The sequence below is a fragment of the Nuphar pumila genome, chromosome 13 (genome assembly GCF_984573655.1).
Source record: "Nuphar pumila chromosome 13, dmNupPumi1.hap1.1, whole genome shotgun sequence".
Taxonomy (NCBI): domain Eukaryota; kingdom Viridiplantae; phylum Streptophyta; class Magnoliopsida; order Nymphaeales; family Nymphaeaceae; genus Nuphar; species Nuphar pumila.
This window is the reverse complement of record NC_143261.1, coordinates 75844985-75861533: the sequence shown is the minus strand read 5'-3', so window position 1 is coordinate 75861533 and position 16549 is coordinate 75844985. Positions and strand designations below refer to the sequence as shown.

The 16549-nt window shown below is 40.3% G+C and overlaps 2 protein-coding genes across 2 annotated transcripts; both read right to left on the bottom strand.

Annotated features, from left to right (window-relative positions):
- Positions 1-70: 70 nt before the first annotated feature.
- LOC149818758 (uncharacterized) lies at positions 71-4089 on the bottom strand. Its single transcript, XM_089986289.1, has 3 exons — positions 4063-4089; positions 3840-3935; positions 71-1494 (listed from the first exon to the last, which is right to left on the bottom strand). Exons 1-3 carry the CDS (start codon positions 4087-4089, stop codon positions 475-477), a joined length of 1143 nt encoding a protein of 380 aa, XP_089842415.1. The 3' UTR covers positions 71-474.
- Positions 4090-7856: 3767 nt separating this feature from the next.
- LOC149818757 (uncharacterized) lies at positions 7857-9973 on the bottom strand. Its single transcript, XM_089985204.1, has one exon. The coding sequence runs from the start codon at positions 9459-9461 to the stop codon at positions 8349-8351; it is 1113 nt and encodes a 370-aa protein (XP_089841330.1). The 5' UTR covers positions 9462-9973; the 3' UTR covers positions 7857-8348.
- Between the last annotated feature and the right edge of the window lie 6576 nt (positions 9974-16549).

Sequence of the window (16549 nt, the reverse complement as noted above, 5' to 3'; positions counted from 1 at the left end):
GAGGACATTTCCGTTAAACGCATATCTATCTTACAAAAAGACATTTTTGTCAAATGCATATCTATCTTTTTTATATGTTATTTATTTTTTATATATTATTTTATTATAAAATCACCATGGGTAACATTGGCATATGAATTATCACGGGTCCCAAGATATTCCTCTGTACAGTATCCCCGAACACACTAATCTGTCTTGGGGGAGAACACATAACACCCTCTCAAAAAATAGGGGTGCCCCACCATTATTCTATTTCCACACACCCCAAAGGAAAACTTTCTCATGTTCATAACAATTCACAGCTGCTGTCCTGCATGAATGGTTTTGGCTTTCGTAGTCTATAGCAAGTGGGAAAACTATGGAAACTGGAGATGAGAAGTCCCCTATCAATCCTGAACCTGGTGGAGTTGGGAAGACATGGAGCTGCAAGGAGGTGGGTGTGAATTGCCTTTTCACTTTGTAGATTTGCTAGACTCATGGAAACGATTCAGGTAATGAGATCTTGGATCTGCTGACTTCCTCTTCCTTGCATCTGCAGTCAAAGAGATACAAAGGCATGCTGTTCTTGTAAAAGATGCAGCCTACGATTGTGTCGATCAGAATAAGGATGGAGTACATGTAAATGAGCAGCGGCCCCTCCCATACCACAGACAGAGCCCTCGCATTTGAAAACTTATATGCCCTGACCACTCTGTAGTGGAAGAGGCTCTCGATGGCTATAAAACAAAGATTTACAGGCAGTGCCAGCGATAGTGCGGTAGCTGCCCTTTCCTTGATTAGTATACATGCTCTGAGAATGGCCACAAGACCGCTGCAATTCTCCATCCCTGCGACAATGATGGAGAGATTGCAGATGATTACGGTGTTTGCAGTGACTACCGAATAGAATACCGAGCTGATGGGGGATATGAGGATGGAATTAATGGGAGAAGAGAGTCTGAGGGTATTGAAGGCAAGGAAGAGGAAAGAGAAGGCAGTGGCACTCGATGCGAAGATGAAGATAATGGAAGCGAGATATGTGATAAAAAACCTTGTCCACAGGAAAGGGAGAGAGCGGAACAGCGCAGCGAGGGGTGCTTTCTGGGATGGACGGGGGAGAAGGGTGTGCGCGATGATGCAGGCCTTTGCCAGCAGGAGGAAGGATAGGGTGAAGGGGAAGGAAATGAGAAACGAGGATATGGTCTGCGAGACCTTGAGATGGGATGCCGAAGCTAATCCACGAGGGAATCCACTAGAATTGAAGAGGCTCTCTAGGCGAGAGTGAAGACTTGGTATGAAGCTTGATGAAGGGATGGAGAGCGAGAGGAGAATGGAAGCCGAAGCAGGGAATAAGAGAGGCACGGCGACTGAGGTAAAGAAGAGGTAGTGTTGAAGGAACAGGTGCACCGATAATGCTGGTGCTATCCATGGGTAGGGGATTGTGCTTGCGTTTGCGACTCTCAGGTCTGCGGGGGGGGGGGGGGGGGGCTCTTGGCAGCGTTTCAGTTTTTGCTTCTGGAGTGGAGGCTTTTGTCTCAGCTCTTATAAGAGGGAGTACTCCTGTGCCCCCGGTGGTTTGGGCAACTTTGCTGGTGGTGTTGAGTTGTTGAATGATTAGGAAACACCACCAACTGCTGCTAATTTGAAGCTTCTTTGGGGTGGGTGGAGAAAATAAAGGGGTGGTGGTTTGCAGTGTGCCTGATCCGCTGGGCCATGGATGCATTCGAAAATAATATCGTTAACTAAAGTGGATTGTAGTTATTATATATTGGTTTGCTGCCTTTCACTTTTTGGTATATTGGGTAAGCAGGCAGTGGTCTTGTTGACAGACTCTTTGGGCTTTTCTTTGGTTGATGTCTGGTCGTTGAGTAGCTTTGAATTTGGCTTGGCTGGCTGTACAATTTTTCTCACCTATGAACTTCAAGCAGGAAAGGAAACTATCACAAGTTTTGTCAAGCAGTTCGACTATCAAGTTCAACACCAACCAACCAGCTAGATCGCTTGCTTGGCTGTCAACAATGGTAGGCAAGTAAGTAACCAATGACACCAACAACAAATGCATATCTTGTTCTCCTCGTTTCTGGGTCGGGTCAAGCTCATTTGGTGGTGACTGAACCAAGTCAAGGGGTGTCAACCTTTCGGTTGGGTTGTACACATCCTATAGCCTTTTGGTTAATATCAAGCGAGTAGACCACCCGCTTCGACCATTGCTTGCAGGCAGAAAATCACGGGCTTATGATAGGTAACTTGTGCAGCAGCGCCCACAAGGGCTCCACTCAAAACCCACAGAGGGCATCCTTTGTCGCAAGGCCGAAGCTGGGTGTACTCTCTGGTAGGCAGGGGAGACCTCAAGGGTTTTACTGTTCTATCTTTATCGTGCACACATTCTGCACTAGTACTTGGAAGTACGTTCTGGCTTTTCAGAGGCACATTTTGCAATCCTTGGATGCCACACAACCTATATCATCTTCACTGGTGCCCAAGTCTATAAATTGGACATCAATGATACTAGTTTGCTCAGATCTCTTTGTGCGCTAATTCAAAAACCATCCCTGTATTTCTATGTTTATGCGTCCATGACTTCATTTTTAGCTTCCATGGTCACTCGCTATCTTGAACCTAGAATTTTAAGGTTGAAACATATCTTTCAATCTATGATTGTCTATGTATCGTCATTGCAGCATTGAGGGTGAGGACTGGTTTGCTTGAGGTGGTCACCTGAATAAGTAGGATGGATCTTGCATAAATCATGCTCTAATTGCGCTTGAGTAGGACATACCCTCTTATGGCTGTGCATTGATTTGGAAGATTGAGTATGAGCCACCACCAAAGGGGAGGCACCAACTAAAGTCAGATAAATGATGCGTGAAGCTTGCTCTAATTGTGCTTAAACCTGATTTTACCATCACGCAGACAAAATACCTTAATTAGGACATCAAATAGGGAGGAAGTTTCAGTATGAACTAGATAAACTATGTGCCATCATCAAGAAATGCAAGCATTCATTGGACTATAAAACTAATATAGGAACTTGCAACTAATTGCACACAAATGGCTGATCATAGTTTTTTTTTTTAAAGGCAAGCTGGGTTAGGCAGACCCCTACCAGGTATCATTGAAATGAAAACAGAAAATTGATACAGAAATTATATGAAGCATCGTTAGCCTCCTCCCCTTCCGCTTGAAGGACTCCAAAGGAGTTTGTGTTGGTGTTAGTACCTGCCATCCTTGCTCTTCTACTACTTCGCCGGGACTCTTTCAGCTGCATCCAGCCTTGTGGAGACTCTTTCTCCTTTTCAGGTGTCAGCGGTGTCTTGGTACATCGCTCCACATAGTGGGATATCAACCCACAGGCCATGCAGTATCGAATACTCCTTTCATAAACTACTCCATGATTGATCACAGCTCCATTCACAATTTCTATTTGGACCACCGACGAGGGTTTGAAGTCAAGTGGAACTTCGATTGCACATTGGTGCGGGTGTACATGTCTACACCCACAAACTCCCCTCGGATCACATCTGCGATGCTCTCAAATATGTCCTCCGGTCACAGTTCTAGGGGGCATCCTACGTTACTGTCCCCCCTTCATGTTCTTCGTCTCCTCCACTTCCACGTTCAAAGACCCCATATTAGTATATAGAGAAGCATCACTCTATCTATTTTCCCTGGGATCATACTGGTGGAAATGGCTTATCATAGTTCTACACACTTGGGTGGTTAGTATCAGAATCCATAATGGAAATGCTGGAGCACAATTGACAATACATCAGACTCAACCATCAGCTTAACAACATTTAGCAACAGTGCAGTTTAAATAAGCTTCTCCAAGAACTCCTTGGAGGAAAAGTGAAAAACACAAACTGTGCATTTAGTTCATCTGGAACTGGGGTGCATTCCACAAAATCCATGCTTGACTTTGAAGAGCTCCCCTGATGGAAGAGGTGGAGGTAGCCCTGCAAACCCAGAGGCCAGAACTAGGTGTAAACTAGGATTGGCTTGCTATTTCATCTCCTAGGGACAGAAGTATGACCGTCAGACACATCCAAGGTTTTGAGGTATAAAGCATGGTTTTTGTCTTACCCTGAATTCTATGATATCTACAGTCATGTTCTATCAGTTATGGATCATTACCAATTGATTGTAATGCAAACTATACTGGATAACAAATTGGGAACTAAAGCAAAACTATACTGCATCTGTCCTCACTGACATCATAACATTATTCCAAAAAGGGCACATGCTCAACTGTAACTGACATGTTTCAAAGAAATCTTAAAATTAGATTTTTGGCCAGGATTAACTTTTTCTGCTGTAAAAGAATTCAATTCATTCTGCACCTGCAAAGTATTACAAGCACTTCCATTTGCAACAGTAATGGCTTAGTGATGTATTACAGACAGAATCCACATCACATTGATCCTAATTCCAAGCAGCAAGCTGAGAACATTCACTTAAACTTACAGAAGCATATGAGCAACAATAGTAGGGAAAGGTATAGAAAGAGCAATAGGTGGAATCATCCAATATGGATGGAAGGCCACGCGACAATGACATGAATCATACGAAGATCCTCCAAGTTGCTTGTAAATGTATGCTTTCGAAAAGATGGCAAAACAAAAGTAACACACACACACACACACACACACACACACACACACACACATATATATATATATATATATATATATATATATATATATATATCAACGTTATTAAAAATACGCCTCAAGGTGCAAAAGGCACACCTCGCCCCAAGGCGAGGCCCCTTTTGCCTTGAGGTGTAAAATGCCTGAGGCGTATGCGGTATGCCTCATGCGCTATCAGGCGTATGCCTTAGGCGAGGCATGCCCCATTTGCTAATCAGGGTCAAAGCCGGGGCCTCCCTCTTTCTCATTTTTTTGGTTTGCTCTCTTTGTCGTCTATCCCTTCTCTCTCTTGTCTCTCGTTCGCCCACTCTCTCGTCTGCCACTCTCCCACTCTCTTGTCTCTACCGAAAGCAAGAGGAAGAAGGAGGACTCTCTCTCTCTCCCTCTCTCTCTCTCTCTCTCTCGTTGTTTGTCTTTCATCTCCCTTTGTCACTCGTTTCTCTGTCTCTCATCTCCCTGTATTTTTCGTCTCTCTCGTTGTCTGTCTTTCATCTCTCTCTGACTCTCAATTTTGTTTTTGTGCTTATTTTCTGTTTTTGTGGTTATTTGAATGTTATTGTGCTTAGCCGTCTGTTTTTATGCTTATTCAGTAAGAAGGTAATTTTTTTTTTTTTTTTGTGCTTAGCCAAGAAGGTAATTTTCTTCTTCTAAGCTATAAAAAAAAGCTAAATATTACAAGCATTTTATGCTTATTTGCACGTTATCATTCTTATGTCAATAACAGGTGTCAATGATAATGAGTTTTAGCTTGTGTCAAATATTACAAGCTAAATATTACAAAGTTAAGTTATATTTGTTGGAAAGAAGAGGACATGATGAGGACAATATGTGCCCCTTAGAAACAATGACCTTATCTACTGGAACATCACTGACAAAAATTCCACAAAGGGAAGTTCAGCAGCTACTGATATTCCTTTTAGTGGATGATAAAAAATGTCATCTCTGGTCCAATAAAAAAACCAACAAGATATGCATGTGTAATATTCCTTTTTGGGGAAAAGCTCGTATTTCATATTCTTGCGTCAATCAATATACCACTAGCCTATTAATATTATGGGCCATATTAATTGGAATGTATGTGTAATATATGTTGATTTTTATTGAGTAACAATCTGAATTCATTGGATTATATAAAACATTGACTCAAGTTTTTTTTTTAATTTTAATTTGTTTTTTGTTATCTACCTCCTTATTTATGTTTTGCAGATGAACAATGGAAAGAGAGGTAGGATGGGATCATGAAACTAAAGTTTCAAATCTCACTAAAGATCCCGGACTCGTGAGACATGTAATTTGTAAATACTATAAAAAAGAGACTTCAGATGGCATTTCAAGATTAAAACATCATTTAGTTGGCACAAAATGTGGTGTAAGCTTGTGCAAAAGTGTTCCACTTGAAGTGAAAAGCAAGTTGGAAAGGAGGGGGGGTGTTTATTTTGGTTCAACATCATCAACGACAGATAATGTGAATGTCAGTGGATCAATTAGTATGGCACAAGCAAGCACAGTTGGTCCCATGGACCAATTTATCAATAAAAAAGCACGATAAAGCACAATTAATAATGCATTAAAAAAGAATGAGAGAAAAGGCCTATGTCGTGTCATTGGAAGATATTTTTATGCCAATGCACTGTCATTTAATCTTTGCAACAATCTATATTTTGGTCCAATGCTAGAAGTTATTGCAAATTATGGGCGAGAGTTCAAACCACCTTACCACGAGATTAAAATGCGAATTTTGAAGGATGAGGTAGATTCTACTCATGAAATTTTAAGAGTTCAAAAAAGAATGACCCAAAGTTGGTTGCAGCCTATGTCACATGGGTGCGGGTGCGGGTGCGGGTGCGGGTGCGAGCGCGGGTGCAGGTGCGGGGATTCGGCACTTCCAAAAAACCCGGGTGCGGGGGTGCGGCAGGGGCAAAAATATATATATATATATATATATATATATATATATATATATATATATATATATATATATATATATATATATATATATATATATATATAAAGGGGGTCAGGGGAATAGGCGGGGTTTTTTTTTTTTTTTTGCAGCTGTCAGTTGCTGACAGCATTAATGGACCTTAATGATCCTGTCAGCTGCATAAATTTTTTAAAAAAAAAATTTGAAGCCCATTTGGGCAAAAAAAATTTTTTTTAAAAAATGGACCTTAATGATCATGGGTGCGGTCAACGCACCCAGGATCGGGTTGACCGCACCCGGTGCGGCACCCGCACCCGCGTCGAGTCGCGTCGACGCGGGTGCGGCACCCTCCTAGCCGAATCCCTGTGACATAGGTTGCAGCATTATGTCAGATGGTTAGACAGATGAAAAAAAATTAATTAACTTTAAATTATGGGCGAGAGTTCAAACCACCTTACAACGAGATCAGAACGTGAATTTTAAAGAATGATGTAGATTCTACTCATGAAAATTTAAAAGAATTCAAGAAAGAATGTCTCAAAGTTAGTTACAACATTATGGCAGATGGTTGGACAGATGAAAAGGGAAGAAATTTAATTAACTTTCTTGTGAATAGCTCATCAGAGACAGTATTTTTTAAGTCTGTTGACATCAGCGACGTGAAAAAACTGCTGCAAATTTGTGTAAGTTTTTTTAAATTGTTAAAGAAGTTGGTGAAAAGAATATGATGCAATTCATTACAAATAATACACCAAATTATGTGACAGCTGAGAATATGTTAACAAATAAAACATTTTTTTGAATACCATATATGGCGTATTGCTTGGATATGATGTTAGAAAATATCAGAAAGATATTATTTTTTAAAAGATATAATAGAAATGGCAAATAAAATTACAAGATAGATCAATAGTCACGTATAGATATTAAATTTGATGAGAAAGTTCACAAAGAAAAGAAAACTTCTATGTCCAGTCGTCACTCGTTTTACCACATCACATCTTAGACTTCATAATATTGGATGCTAAAAAAAGAGTTGAAGTCGATGTTGTTTTCAAATTTTAAAATATCTAACTACTATAAGAAATTTGATGCTAAGAACATTGTTCATATTGTTCTTAATGATCATAAGTTTTGAGTTGTCATATCATATACAATTAAAGCTACACGGCCTCTCGTGAAAGTGTTATGAATAACACTATCATGTTTCATGAGTCATAACGAAGCACATTCAACTATATTGTGTTTCTCATTAAAATCTTTCATAAAACTGACCACAATAATAATAAGCAGCAGAGATCACATTTAGCTAAACAACATGACAACATGACATACTTTGATTTAAGTGAGCCATGAAAGACTTCATATACATGAGATTATAGTAGAGTGAGCAGCAACTACAAAACCCCTTCTAATGGCATTACAGCTCACCAACAATGCATTAGATGTTTTCTCATATAAATTACATTCAAGAGAATCCTACAGCGGCCACATGCAGAAACTGGAGATTACTGAAAGAATGACAATACCGGATCACTTATGATACAGACATAAGTTGCAATCAGCAGGTAGCTGTAGATTTAAGATGTCCTGTTTGATGTGGTGACTATAATAAATGATGATATGGTATGGTTCACCCCCACGATGCAGCAGCTATGTGATCAGTGAAGATTTCACTTATTGATGATGGAGAGAAAGAAATTAAAATCTTCCCACGAAGTATTGAATGGGAACGTCATAAAATAATGGTACAGTTGTTGATTCGGAAAATCTGGAACGTGGACGTCATAAGATCATTATACAGTTACAGATCCAGGAAATTTTGGGGAGGCTTCTTGCAAAATGCCACCCGCAGCATCCAAGCTCTCCAAGTTGGAAGATCTACACGTGAAGTAGAAAACTGCACTCATCATCGAATCTATAAGCACCACAAAAGAGTACATGATCACCAACAAAGGACCTTCCCATATCCTGGAAGATCCATCACCGTAGCTCAGAGTCTTCACCCTATGCTCGAACAGACCCTCCACGAAAGCCAGCCCAATTGTTGAACCAAGAAAGATCAAAAGACCAATTTGAGTCTGGCCTTTAATCAAGAACACCGATCGAAGCAAAGCCTGCGGGCCGGAGGCATCTTCCAAAACAGAGATCACCGTTGCCAAATTACAGATAATGATCGTGTGCGCGAAAACCACCGAGAAGACAACAACAAGAGCCAATGCAGAATAGATAATCACATCTGGGGGTGCCCCAAAGATGACAAAGGTATTGCAGACGGTGACGAGGAGAACCATGAACAGAGCAATGCAACTGAAAATCACTAAGGAGATCCACAGGTAGGTTACGGCCAACCTCCTCCAAATCTTAGCGATGACAGATATGAACTTCGAAATCGAGAGCTTCCTTCCAGCATAAGTGCAGGCGACAGAGTAAACAATGGCTGCCTTGGCCAAGAGCGACACCGTGATGAACAGCGGGGAGCAGAAGACGGTCGAGAGGATCATCTCCGACACGCGAAGGCACGACTGCTTCAAGAAGGGACCAGGGGCAAGCCCACTCGATTGCGCGACCAACAAGAGCCGGAACGACAGCCTCTTGACGAGGGATCGGTTGACAAACGCGTTCGAGAGGATGATGGCGGAGACGGGGCACAAGAGCACCGCCGCGATGGCCATGAAACCGGTGCTGTTTTGCCGAAGGATCTTGATGGTTTCCCTCAAGATCTCCAAGGCGTTCATCGACTCGAATTGCTGATCCAGATTGAACGTGTGAGCGACGAAGCCCCAGTCGGAACCGTCCTGCGACCTAGCTCCGGATTTGGGGCTACTCCGCTGTATCAGACGCGAATCCTCGATCGCATCCCTGATCGAATGCTCCACCGCGCCGTTCTCACGGCTACCATCCTCCATGTCTGCGTCAAATTCTTTTTGCGGCCGAATCTAAAGCAGGCTGGAAGGATCTCTGAACTGCCCCCCTAGATCTACTTGATTTCGAATCGAGGAAGCGAAACCCAAATCCTTAATGGTTCCGACGCGATCCACGGTAGCAAAGCTTGCACTTTTCTTTCTTCTTTTTCTCCCTCGTTTCATTTCCGTCTCTTTGAAGATTGCTCAGATTCATTGGATCCAACCGGCGTGGAAACTACAAATAAAACAAATCGGGAGCCGAGAACGAAACAGAAAGGTTGACAATCTTTTTCTTTTCTTTTTTTGGGCTCTTTCATCACCAGGCTAGATCTGCAGTGATCAAGAAAGGCACGCAACTTATTCTGACGAAAGAGAAGATCGAAGAGGGAGAGAGTAGAACAGAGGAGATTTGAGATTCAAGGTGTAGACATGGATGGAAAAGCCATGCACCCTGCGCCCGAGACCGGATTCGTCCTAGAGCTGTCCCCACCGGTTTTAAAAGGGAATGAAAGGGACGTAACCGAAGGAAGCGTAGTTATAGAGAGAGATCCCTGCTTTCCCTGGAACCTCCAAAAATGCAGGCCGGAAAAAAAAAAAAAAAGCAAAAAAGAAAGAAAAGAAGTCGCGACTCGCGAGGTCCGGATACGTTTTTCTATCGTGTTTTATAAATATGCTGTGTCTGAAGGACATGCCATTTGAGTGACGTGTTCTTAAGACACGTAGACACGTAAAATGACACGTACACGTAGTATTTTAATATTATTATATTAATTTTTAATGTTTTAGAGATTTATTTCAATAGAAAATAAGTTTTTTAACATTAAAATATCAAAATTTTAGTTTTTTATTGTTTAAATAAAAATTTGTATCTTCGTGTCATAGTGACAAACGTTTTTATCAGCAAAATCTCATTTTTTCAAAAACTTGCTAGAAATTGAAAAAAAAAATTTATAAATCTCGATTTTTTTTCGGCAAAATCTTGGTAATAAAAAGATAAATTAAAAATAAAATTTTTTATTTTTTATAAGAAAATATTAATAAAAAATATTTTAAAAAAAAAACACGGTTTTGTCAATAAGATAAATAACCGTTTAAAACGTAAATATCGCATTTTTTTGACAGAGAAAAAGGGAGCCCTTCGCGTTTGTGTTGCCGCTGTGGACTCCGTGAAAACGCATCAAAAGCCGTGTGTTTCTGCAAAAAGCCTCAACTTTCTACGGCACGCAAACTCACGCACACAAAAAAGAAACGATGGCGCTCACCGTATCGCGTCTCTGGGACTGTGGGTGGTGTGGTATGTCTGGTAAGAATTTGGCAGCCAAGTTCCGTGTGGGGCTAAAGACAATATGACTTTGCTCTCTTTTTTCTTGTGTGGGCTTCTTCATGACGCACTGTTTTCTTTCTAGTGTTTAATGAAATGGGCTTCCTTGCTGCTTCGTTCCTGCATTGACTGTTAAATGGTGTTAGGCAGATAGGCTCCACCAAAGTCTTGTAGTTGTAGGTCAACTTGGATAGGGCCCGGATCTTGATATATGTGAAATTTATTTAGCACATATGCGATCCGCATCTTCATATCAGACACGGCTTAGATGCCGCTCATCTTCGCCGTTCATCTTCAAGATGAACAACACCCGTCAAACAGAGAATTACTCCTTGCGAGCTGTTCATTTTTTAAACCATTCAGGTGCTATCCATAAAAAAAAAGGTGAGGCTCATCCAGGTGATATAGGGCATCTCGTCCGTACAAGTATGGATGTTGTTGGTGTTGAGATCAATGGCATACAAAGTAGCTCCGACCGTAGCACACTCTGACCTGATCCCATCTCATGACCAGATGCATCCAACTCAAATTTCTTTTTTTTTTTTTTTGAGTTTTACTCAGAGAAACCACTCCAGGCGCAGAGATCTAGCCGCACTGGCTCAGCCTGCCGGACTATAGTCTATGTTCATGTCGGTGTAAAACTCCGAGAGCTTGCCCCTCGACCCCAGAGAGTCGCCAAGCTTCAGCTTGCAGGTGTGTGTGTGTGGTGGGGGGGAGGGGGGGGGGGGGGGACGCGCATGGGATTTGAGCCTAAACTGCCTGTCTAACAGTTTAGGCCATCCCACTATGCCAAACCCCTTGGGTCCTCAATTTTTCATTCTTCATCCATATAAAGAAATGCACCACATGAGCAGAAAATGGAAAGCGCAACTGAGCCAAAGGAGAATTTTAAAGGGTTCTTGTTAGCTCCAACTGCTTGAGAGTAACAAGCAGCCCCTTAGCAGCTCTTCCCAGTCTTAAAACAATTTTAAAAAAAAAAGCCTTAATTGTAGGTGTTTTCTTAACTTGATTATACTCGCATGCATTTTGTATAGTTTTCTTAGTAGAAAACATGCATTGTATGAGTTCAATGGTGTTTCTTAAGCACTAAATAGTCAATGGTTTATAAATCAATTATCAAACCACCGCCGGAGTCCCCGTGTGGCCAGCGGGGTGGTTGTAGGGCCGGCTGGCCTCTTTGATATATGAGGCCACCGCCTCAGGCCTCAAATGAAAAATATATATATATATATATATATATATATATATATATATATATATATATATATATATATATATATATATATATATATATATATATATATATATATATATATATATATATATATATATATATATATATATATATAACGCTTATATTTCACATGTTGAGGGCCTCCAATAAAACATGGCACATGCATTTGCCTCATGCTGAGGGTCTCCAATGAAAAACAAAATATATGGAAAAATATGGGCCGCCTCCAATAAAATATGCCTAGGGCCTCAACTTCTCTTGAGCCGCTCCTGGTTGGTTGTGAAGGTGCCGACTGAATACACAGAACAAGAGCACATGGATCAACAGAACGGGCGAGAAAATGGAGAGTGGCGTTGCTGGGCTGGTGATATCCAGAAGATGGGTTTTCTCAAAGGGGTTTTGCTCACGTATCGATATCTTTCATGTGTAGCATGTACCATATAAAAGAGAGCTTTTGGCCTTGGGATTGCCTGTTTCACTTTTGTAGAAATGGCTCTTCATACCTCTGGCATCATCCGTTGAGGCACATCCTGTAAAAACCAATTCAGGTAACAAATCTTGCATTTGAGAATCTTTTAGATGGGATAATGGGCATGTTAAATTCTTTCTTTTAATGAAAAGATTATCCATGCAGAAAGAGTGAAGGGCCCCTCCTTACAATCATGCTGCATGGGCCTCAATATAGCCACAAACATCTTCCACTTGGCCATGTGCCTTAATGCAGTGAGTTTTTCCACTATTCAAAGTTTTCACTTGCATTAATAACTAGTAACGGGGTTTGCTCTTAGTTAGGCTTGTGCACCGTAACTAGACATATCTTAAACTGTAATACCTATAAATTTCTCATGATTATTTAATAAATAAAAATGAAAGGCAAGTCTCAAATGTGGTTTGAAATTTTAATTTGGGTTTGATACCCATTTGAAATTAATTTGAGTCTAATATGGCAATGGGATCCCGTGAGACCCAAGTGTGAAAAGCTCTATTTGGATTTGGATTTTTGACTCACTTGAAAAGAGAATCCAAGTGGAGAGGGACTTAAGTGAGAAGTCATGGGAAGTATCACTCCTAGGGAAACCCTAAAAGGGAGAAAGAGGACTTAGCGTGAAAACACCTATCTCACTCCCTCTCTTTCACTCCCACTCTCTATCTCTCATTCTTCACGCCTCTCTCTCTCGCTTTCTCTTTGTATCTCTCTTACACGCCGTTGATCTGAATTGAACTGTTTTGAATTGAGTTCTAATTGAACCGTTTTAAATTTTTTCTCTTATAACATGACAGTCGATCTCTATATGTTTAGTGTGTTCATCGAACACCGAATTTGCCACAATATGCAATGTTGCCTGGTTGTCACAAAACATCAACATAGGCTGGGAATGTCTCATTCCTAAATCTGTCAATAAATATTTTAACCATGTTAATTAACAACTTGCAAGTGTCATCGATCTATACTCGGCTTCAGCTGACGATTTTGTTTTCCAAGATATTAGACTCTTTCCCAATATGATACAATAACCTGAGGTAGATATTCGAGTTTCTAAACATGATGCCCAATCTGAATCACAATAGACAGACAGTTGAAGTTTGTTGTCAGATGACAACAGTATGCCATGACCTAGTGTAAAATTAAGATAGCGCAAGACTCTCTGTGCAGCCTCTTTAGTGTATGCATAAATTTTCTTAAAATATTGACACAATAGACTATGTTAGGCCTTATAACGGTGAGGTATATCAATCGACCCACTAGTCTTCGATAATAAGTTGAACTGAACCATTCAATGGCTCTCCTTTATCTGAATTAAACTTTTTATATTGTTCCATAGGAAAATCTGATGGCTTTGCCCCCAAGTACTGGTGATCTCCAATGATGTCCAATGCGTATTTATGTTATGATAAAAAATGCCTTTACTGGATCTTGCGACTTCGACTCCAAAGAAATATTTGAGTACTCTTAAATCCTTGATGTGAAAAGCATTATTTAAAAGTACCTTTAGTTGACTGATTGTTAAAATATCATCTCCAACAATAATGATATCGTCAACATATATGAGAACAAATATGCATTCATGCTTTGTGAACCAGGAAAACAATGAATAATCCACCCTAGACTGAGTAAAACCAATCCCTTTAAGAAAATTTGAAAATTTTGCAAACCAATTTCGAGATGACTATTTGAGTCCATAGATGAATTTGTTGAGCCGACAAACTTATTGCTCTCCCTGTCGATGAAAACCAGGAGGGAGTGTCATATAGATTTTCTCGTCAAGATCACCGTGCATAAACACATTATTGACATCAAATTGATGGTCACAATGTTTGACGGTGGCTGCAGCCAAGAGGCACCGATCAGTGATGAGCTTAGTGACAAGAGCAAAAGTCTCGTGATAGTTAAGACCATAAACCTATGTATAACTTTCGCAACAAGACGTGCTTTGTAACACTCAACTAACCCATCGAATTTGTACTTCACTTTGTAAACTCGTTTGCAATCGATTGGTCGTTTACCTGGTAAAAGGTGTGTAACCATCCATGTATGATTGTCTTCAAGTGCACAAATTTCAGTCGTCATGGCTTCCCGCCAATGATCACACCCTATGGCTTGGGCAAAGATCTGGGGTTCAGGTTTTTTGGTAAGAGCTATTAAGAAGGCACGGTGGGATAGAGAAAATTATCATAAGTAATCAGAAAGAGGATACATGGTACCTTTCTGGTGAGCACTCAGAACGTCTGATTGGGGCAAGCAAAATGCAACGTAACATTTATAATCATGAAGATGAGTAAGTGGAGCCTTTGTCCTGAAGGATCGTCGAACAGGGATAGCAAATTCAGGAAGTGCCAAGGGAGAACTCGAAGTAGCAGAAGGGATAGAAATAGGTGGTGATGGACGTTGATAAGTTTGGGAAACTGATATATTGTCCTGAGTATCAATTGGGTGGAGTGAATGGGAGACATCTGATGAAAAAATCAGACGATGAGATGGGTAATGACAACATCTCCAGAGTTAGATGACGCACATAAAACAGATTGAAAAGGCAAAACATGTTCATGAAAAACCATGTCTCGACTGGTGAAAATAGCATGAGACTCAAGATCATATAAACGGTAAGCAGCTTGGCCACATGGATATCCAAGGAAGATGCATTTTCTCGCTCTACTGTCAAATTTGTGGGAATGATGAATATTGTGAGCATAGTACACGCATCTGAAAACTTTGAGGTGTTGGTAATTAGGTCCTTTTATGAAATAAAATGTCATGTCGGGTTTTCCCATTAAGGATTGTATTGAGAATACGATTTATGAGTTATGCGACAGTTATAATACATTCTCCCCCAAAATTTTATAGGGAGATTGGCTTGAAAGCGCAAAGCCCGAGCCATATTAAGGAGATCTTGGTGCTTGCGTTTCACCAATCTATTTTGTTGAGGGGTATATATACAACCGTGTTGATGAATTATACCTTGATTTCGAAAGAATGTTTGCATATCGGTTGAAAAAAATATCTTTGATAAGGGAAAATGTTTGAAATTTATAACACATGAAGTAGACCTAAGTAGAGCGAGAGCAATCATCTACGATGGTTAGAAAATAATGTGCACCGGATAGGGATGGAGTTTGATATCCGGATGAGTTCAAAAGTTTATGTTGAATTAATAGCTCCGCTCGAAAAAGGAAGACGTAATTGTTTAGCCAAATGACAAATTGAGCATATTTCATCAAATTTGCAAGAATTCAATTTATTAAAATTAACGAGATATTAAAAACGAAAACTTGAAATATGCCCAAGTCGATAATGCCAAAGATGAGCAAGTCTGAAATTGAAAAGAATGACTACATGCTGGATTTCAATCATATAAAGTTTTTTTGCATCTTACCCACTCCAATTGTCTGCTTTGAGCGATAGTCCTGAAAAGTACAAGATTCATTAGTGAAAATGACATCACAATCTAAATATTTGGTCAACTTGCTAACAAATATCAAATTGTACTTAAAACTAGGAACACATAAGATATCAATGAGAGATATTTATGAATTTATGTTTGCACTGCGTTACTGGAGCAGATAGTCTGATGAGTAATCCTATTGGTAGACAAGCGATAGATTGTGAAGAATGTAGTAAATTCAGGCTAGAAACTATGTGGCCAGTAGCCTCAGTGTTTATTATTCAACATAAAGAAGACGATAGAAAAGCTAGAGTTTTACCTGTTAAATTGGCTTGGGTTTCCGATTTACCTAATGACATGAGGGTTATAAGATGTTTATATTGTTCAGCTGTGATTTGTGGTGGGGCAAACACCTTCCTTGGCATCGTCGAATTCACCCTTGCGCTTAAATTTGGGTAACCATGAAGTTGATAGCATTTTGCCTTGACGTGACCCAACTTACCGCAATTGTCACACTTGGGTCGTGGGCAATTTGGACGCAATCTTAGTTGAGAAACTATTGAATTTACACAATTATGGTCATTACGCTAAATAGTGACAGCCAACATGTAGCATTTATTTGATGACGGAGGAAGAACTCGCATCTCTCTCTGCC

Coding starts and splice junctions, on each gene's coding strand:
- LOC149818757 (XM_089985204.1), bottom strand. CDS start 9,461: ATGGAGGATGGTAGCCGTGAGAACGGCGCGGTGGAGCATTCGATCAGG.
- LOC149818758 (XM_089986289.1), bottom strand. CDS start 4,089: ATGACTGTAGATATCATAGAATTCAGG. Junction 3,936..4,062: donor TAGATATCATAGAATTCAGG/GTAAGACAAAAA, acceptor CTGGGTTTGCAG/GGCTACCTCCACCTCTTCCA. Junction 1,495..3,839: donor ATGAACTAAATGCACAGTTT/GTGTTTTTCACT, acceptor CCTCCACTCCAG/AAGCAAAAACTGAAACGCTG.